This window comes from Cervus elaphus, chromosome 8, assembly GCF_910594005.1.
Source record: "Cervus elaphus chromosome 8, mCerEla1.1, whole genome shotgun sequence".
NCBI lineage: Eukaryota > Metazoa > Chordata > Mammalia > Artiodactyla > Cervidae > Cervus > Cervus elaphus.
In genome coordinates, this window is record NC_057822.1 from 28,386,830 (window position 1) to 28,394,045 (window position 7,216).

Consider the following 7,216-nt stretch of genomic DNA (forward strand, 5'->3'; position numbering starts at 1 on the left):
GTGTGCTCATGTAGGTTTTAAAAACAAATTAACATTTTGCAGAACCATGGTTTCCCCCCCGCCCCTTTAAATAACTGAATAATATTGAACTGAGTTGAAATACCTGTAACCTTTAACTATTACTGGGTGTATTTTTAGTTCCAATTATTCATTATTATAGATAATACTACAGTGAATAGTTTTATACATATATACATTTTCTTCTTTTGAATTATTTTCTTAGAATAAATTCTTAGTTGGGAGTAGAATTCTTGGGTCAAAGGACATGAACAGTACCAACCATTGAGTTTTTTATTGAGTCTAACCCCCCACACATTGAAACTTCCCCATGTCAGCTCTGATAATAAATTTAGTGTTTTGCTTTTATACAAAGAGTTAAAAGTCATGCCCACTTCTGTTTTCCAGACAGGAGATCTTCCTCATTCCTATCGGCTCATCAGTGTTGTCAGTCACATTGGTAGCACGTCTTCTTCAGGTAAATGGACATTAGGATTTCAGCATTTTATAAATGGACCAGTCAGCATTTACTCCTTATTGAGTTGCTCTGAGCCTAGCTTTGTGAGGTGTGAGTTGAATGCATCACGGAAAACTTTGAACCCTGGGGGCCCCTTCTCAGAGCCTTAGCCAAGAGGAAGACTGCTGAGGAGGAAAGAACGCCAGCTATGAGATTGGGCCCAAGTCCACATAAGTGACCCCAGCCCAGGGTCATCCTGGGGTGCCATGAGGCACCAGAGCAAACGTGTGTCACTTGCAGGAGGTGCTCAATAAATGAATCTTTGGAGAAAAAAGAAAAATTTGAAATCTTTTCTTTTATCACACTGTGTGTGTTAATAGGTGCAGCTGTTCTGATTTTTCTATTCACAAATGACCCAGATTTCCCTAAGCAAAATACATGTATCAAATACATGTAGCATATTCACCCCTTGCTGTTTAGTCTCTCAGTCATGTCCTACTCTTTGCAACCCTGTGAACTGTAGCCCCTCAGACTTCTCTGTCCATAGGATTCTCCAGGCAAGAATACTGGAGTGGGTTGCTATTTCCTTCTCCAGTATTCCCCTCTTAAATTTTTGTAGTTTTTAAATGGGTTTTAGAAATATTGTTGGAAGTAAGGTGAAATGGGGTTGACTGTTTCTGACATTTCCTGTACCTGAGAAAAATTCGGTATTTTTTTTTTTTAATTTAATTTTTATTTCTTTCAGGTCACTACATTAGTGATGTGTACGACATTAAGAAGCAGGCATGGTTTACATATAATGACCTAGAGGTATCTAAAATCCAAGAGGCTTCTGTGCAGAGCGATCGAGATCGGAGTGGCTACATCTTCTTTTATATGCACAAGTAAGAAGCGTTGCCCAGTCTGAAGCTGTTGGCTAAAAATCTCCTGAACTCTTTGCTTTTTCCTTTAAAGATAAATTGTACCCATCAGTTAAATTGGTTGACAATTTATTATTTTTATTAGGGCTCATATCTTGATATTTCCAAAATGTTTTTTCTCTTAACTCAGCATTAGTTAATCATCTGACAGTAAAATGTAGATATAGAGCTTAAGACCTTATTATGATGGAAGCTGTCCTGTTATTGTCTCTCATTATATCAGCTAGAAGATCTGAGTTACATGGATGGGAAATACATAGCCTTTCTATCAAAGCTAGCTGTTGCCATTCCCCCTCTAATTATTTTCAAGAATCAGCACATGGGGTTAAGATGATAATGAATGAGCTGCTTATTTAATACAATTTAGGCATCAAATGGGATAACACAGGCTTTATCAATGTCTATTTTCTGTCTGTCCTTTTATTTGCTCACTGAATTTCCTGTTTAATTTTTTTTATTTTAAGGGAGATATTTGATGAGCTGCTGGAAACAGAAAAGAACTCTCAGGCACTTAACCTGGAAGTGGGGAAGACCACTCGTCAGGTTTCATGAGGAACAAACCCCTGGGTTGGCAGTGTGCACTGCGTATTCTCTCTTACTGCCACCCACTTCTCTTTCCTCTGCCTGAGAAGAATTTGGAACTCTACTTGATGCGGGAGCAACAAACAGCTCAGGGCCAAACCAAAAGACGAAAACTGCAATTATGCGGAACGCTCCATATTAATTGTTTTGTGGAAACTGGTCTCACATCTGTAGCTGATTATCCGTTTTTTCCTCCTACAAGAGTGGCACTTCCTTTTGTCTTAGGAATACATGTTGTAAATATATATATATATATATGTAGATACACACACATATTTGTGGAATGAATGGAGCCTTAAAGAATTAGAATAGGCCACCAGAGTATGCCTGCCCAAAATTAATAGCACAGCAGTTTGGAAAAGAAAAGTTGTCAAGAGTCCATTCACCTGAGAAATGTATGAAGATATACATATCATTTGGCATTTAGCTTTTACGTTCCTTGAGTAATTTCACTCAAGTCTGTAATCTTTCATGTGTGTTTCTTTTTAGTAAAATTCACTGGAAAGCCAGCTCTCCATGTTACACTAATGACAGTTTGTCCTCCTGGCAAAGGAGGGGCATTTCTGCCGTCTGACTTGAGGAGCTTTTATTAAAAAAAAAATATTTCATGGATTTGTAATGCTTTTGCTGTTTACATGCAGTCCCAAGAAATGGATTTTTGGTGCTTTGGAATGTGCTGTGTTGCCACATTTGATATTCATTGTACACTTTGTGTTTTCTTTCAAAAGAATCCTTCACACAGTATGTTCATTGTATATCATTTATATTATTGTGCTGAAGATAGAATCTTTTGTTTTTCTTCTGTGTTATTATTCCATGGAGCAAGCATTACCCTAACAGACTGAAGCAAAAACTTTAAGAGGTAGGAAAGTGATGTCCCAATTGGGACTCCCCAACAAGAATACCTAAGGAATATGAAAAATACTAGCATCTCTGTCTCCCAGACAGAGAGAGGTCAGGAGGAGTATTCTTGTGTTCAAGCTGAAACTCGACCACTAAAGCTGAAAGCCCTGCTGCAAAGGTGAAATTAAGCACGTGAGCTGTGGGAAAAGCTTAACCATTAATCATTTGCCTTGCTATTCAAACAGGGTGAGAATTAAAATGTGATAGGTTTAGGTGATTCCAAAAACTAACAAATAACAAAGGTGCATAATAAATTTATTACTTTCTAGGTGCTTTGAGTTGAGGTCAAATGGGGGTGCAACATTTAAGTGAGTTATATCACTCAGCTGACATACCTTGCTTCGTTAAGCAGCTTGTGAAACCATATAAAGAATGAGTTTGAGAGTAGAATTCTCTGTTCCTAAAATAATTTTGTGAGCCCAGGAATCATTAGGATCACCCAGAGTTAAATATAGCAAAATGAAACCTTCAACATTTTCTTTTCATTTTTAAGTCCATCATCACAGAAGATGTAACATCTTTTCTAGAAGATTGCCTTAAGAGAGCTCAAGCCCTACTCTTGAAACTTGGATATGTTCTAACATAGTAACCTGTTCTAAAATACTGAATCTTTCTATTGTAAGTGGCCCCAGCACTTTTGCTTAACTACTGATGAAAGCTTTGTCTCCTACCTTGTTTTACCTACCTGTTAATGTAGTGAATGTTCCAGAATGGTGTGGCGGTAGGATATGTAGGAACAGTATAGAGCAGGGGAAAATACTTGTTTAAAAAACTAGCTTTTAAAATTTTGTTTCCACTAGGGAGCCTTTTTTTTCCCCTTGGGAAAAAAACTATTTTCTCATATATGAGTGAAGTGGTAATCAAATTCTTTAGCTATTTATTACTTCTCTGTGTCTATACTTGAGAGCTTTGAGTGAGGTGCTTTTAAAAATGATTGGGAATGATTTGACGTGAGTGGGTGCATTTAGGGCATTTAAACAAATAGAAATGATGCCGTAAGCCCGGGTTGCCCGTGAAGTACCCTTGTTTGACTTGCTTTTTGTAGCTTGTGTGTATGGTTTTGAAGTACACTTGGCTCAAACTTAATTTGATTTGCTCTTCATGTTTCGGGCAGGACTTACTAGATCAAAATAGGAGATGCGTTATCTCACTGCTCATATACTTGCATGTTTGGGACTTGAAGTTTCCTTGATATGTCTGTTGTTTTGGCCTGGTCAGCCTTCCTTTCTCCCTTCACTCCTTCAGCTATTACTGTTTTCACTACTAAGTTAATTTCTCATTTTGGTTCAGTGAAGGGTTAATGACTACAGATGGAAAGCTCAGCCAAACCATATTGATGGGGTTTGTTTTTTGTTTTTTTGAGCTGACTGTGTTTATCTTAAAATTACCGGTAGATTATATTCTTTGTGCAGTTTGCTCAGAATCAGGAGATGGGGCACTTTACATGTTAGTGCCAGAAAGGGACAAAATAGATAAGGACAGAGTGCTTCAGTTCCAGGCAGTTTGCACAATAACTAATATTCCTATTGAAAATACCAAATACGGTTACATTACTTTAAATGACTTTGAATTGAAACTTGACAGTACTTAATTTTATACACAGTTCATCTTAATTGGAATATTTTGAAAGGGAAAATGAAACTAAAATTCAAACATTAATTCTTACCATCTAACATTATAAAGGATTGGAAAGTTGCATGTGGCCAGATGTTACTATCATTTTAGAAGTCCTAACTATAATTTAGGCCTACAGGAAGATAGATTCTGTTGTGTCGGGAATATGTATGTGTGCACAAACTGAAGTTTTGTCTCAGCAGAATAGAATAAGAAGCAAATCCATGAATTATTCTTCTATTTATATTTTGATTCCAAGAGCTACTTGTTTACTTGCCGTGATCTGTGGTCTGTTAATTTCAGACCTAACTTAATGGCTCAATAACAAATGTAAATATGTTTACATTTTAAGAAGTATACAGCGATACTTAAAAGATCAGTTCATTAACTCTAGGAGGCAAATACTAGATATTTCCTTATTTCTCTCCTTGATCAAGTGTAAAATTCTTCTAAAAGAAAAACTTGTAAGACCTCAGCAAGTGAATTCATGAATTTACTTATTCTTCCATACTGCAGTTACCATTATGTATCTATATAAATACAGCTCTACACATGTACAGCTGAATATATAGTTGTATAATGAAAACTATTTGGAAACACCTAAATTAAAGAGATTCTTGGCAGTTTCTCATATGTAGTTGAGCATGACGAGTGTATAGAGAGCATGGGGGTTGGAGACAGGGAAAGAAAAGGTACTTTGTAAACTCATTTGTGATCTACTGAAAAGAGATTATACTAAGTAAAAATTACCCTTCTTCCTCTTTCTTCTCTGTCCTCTGGAGTGACTATAGCGGATGCTCTTAGTCAATACTTTTTGCCCTGTTTAAGTGATTCTCCTGAAGTGGTCTTTTAAACCAGGGAAGCAGAGCTGGATCTCCAAGTGGATCTTGTATACACGGAGATTGTCAGAAAAGTCACCAGCAACCCAGTACTAGATGCAAGTCACATAAATAAAAAGTGTCCCCCCAAAACAGATAACATCTTTTTCTTTCTCCCCATCTTGCTTTACACCAAATAATGCTCTTTAAGTTGTGTACAAAAACTAAACAGATTTCCTCCCTCTAACATCTTTCTGATGTGTTACTTCAGAATTCTAATTTTGTCTCTATCAGTGTGTTATTAACATCTGAAAATATATATATATATATTTTATTGGAAGACAATAGTTTGTTAGGCCTTGAGAATTTTGTGCCAGGTTTCTTTTGCTGTGTCTCACCATGACCACTGACTCCTTTATGGCATGCTTTGATTACTAAACTTCAGACAGACTCTTTTGTTGTATCACATATATTTATACACAGTAAATTTTCCTTTCCCTGTGTGCTATGTATCTGAGGTTTTGAAGTTTAAAAAATGTGTCAGTATGGATATAAGCAGTTGACTTCAGTCATTTGGACTTAAAAAGTGCAGAGGTTTGAAGTAGAGAGATGTCCACTGCTGTCTGAATAGAGCAGGTGAGGATCTGGATCAGGACTGGAGTTCACTGGGTCCAATGCCAAAACGAGCGATCATCTGAACTGGTGTGTCTCAAGAACAGAGGGGTGGAAGAGTGAGACACAGTGGCTGTACACACCTCTCGTCTTTAGGTTTACCCCCACTCTCCCTTCCATCTCCAACTTCTCTGGCCTATCTCAGTGTTGTTTATTTATGCTGCAGAGAGGAGAACAGAAGTAAGCTTCTTCATCTTTCCCTAGTTGAGCCACTACCAGGTTTGCTGGCAGCTTTGGCCACACTGTTTGTGAGGTGATTTTGTGTTCAGAGTGACTTTTGATTCTGATTCTTTGTTATTTTGTATGGAGCGGCACTTTATCTGTGTTTTAGCAGAACTGTTCCTCTGTACCCTTTACGGTTTTTTCTTGTTTTTTGTTTACCTTTTAAATTATGCATAGAGTTTTTTTGTGTGTGAAATTAAAGCCTTTATTAACCTTGTGTTGTTCTACTGTTTATTTCTGAGAAGGACACATTCTTGCAGACACCTAACCAGTTGTTGAAGTTGTGAAAATCACATTCTATTGGTCTTCTGACTTAAGGTGCAACACTGTTGCACCTTAAAGGGAGTGGGACGCTCACCTAGTATGGCTGAGTCAGCACCAACCTTCGCTGGATTTCATCTGAGGAATCTGTGAAGCTCTGCAGAGGTTCTGCATAACATTTTTTAAACTCAACACTGGCCTAAACTGTGCTCTTCCTTTGCCTTACTATTAAGAGTATCAGAGAGAAGGTAAAATAGTGTATGCACTTCATACTTGCTGTTAGGCCCCTAGCCCAGGCCCAGTGGGTATGTGGCTCTCGGTGGGTACTGGTTAGTGAGTGTTGTGGAACCTCCTAAATAGGGCCATCACCTGGACCGTTCAGCTCTTCCAAAGAACAAGTCTCTTTAACTTATCACCTGAGGAAGGCTGTAAGAAAATACGTGTGAAAAGGAAAAGCCATTACTCTGGGAAAGATGTAAAACTGAAAAATGCTTCAGCCCACCTGCCATAATTAAAGATGAGCCATGATAAAAGCCTAGGGGAGGCTCGCCATTACTAAGGTTCCATGGAGTGCTGGGTTGCTCCTCTCAGAAGGGAAAGCACTAGAGCAGAATGCTTTGAAAGTGATGCAACATCTCTGGATAAAAACAGTGCAGCCAACTTCCTGAGAGCTGAAATTAGGACCACAGTCTCCTTATAGAGGAATCATATTTCTGGAGGAACAGGTAGGTTACTAAACAAGTGGCATCACCACAGACTGCAGGTTTCCA

The 7,216-nt window shown here is 38.0% G+C and overlaps 1 protein-coding gene across 8 annotated transcripts in view; it reads left to right on the plus strand.

Annotated features, from left to right (window-relative positions):
- The window catches only part of USP37 (ubiquitin specific peptidase 37), a 91,504-nt gene extending 85,102 nt beyond the window's left edge, over window positions 1-6,402 (plus strand). For all 8 annotated transcript variants that reach the window (XM_043910057.1, XM_043910055.1, XM_043910056.1 and 5 more), the window contains 3 exons: window positions 406-475; window positions 1,200-1,338; window positions 1,839-6,402. In XM_043910057.1, coding sequence (XP_043765992.1) covers window positions 406-475; window positions 1,200-1,338; window positions 1,839-1,926 — 297 coding nt within the window. In that variant the 3' untranslated portion in view covers window positions 1,927-6,402. The remainder of the gene's footprint in view (window positions 1-405; window positions 476-1,199; window positions 1,339-1,838) is intronic.
- Window positions 6,403-7,216: the final 814 nt, after the last annotated feature.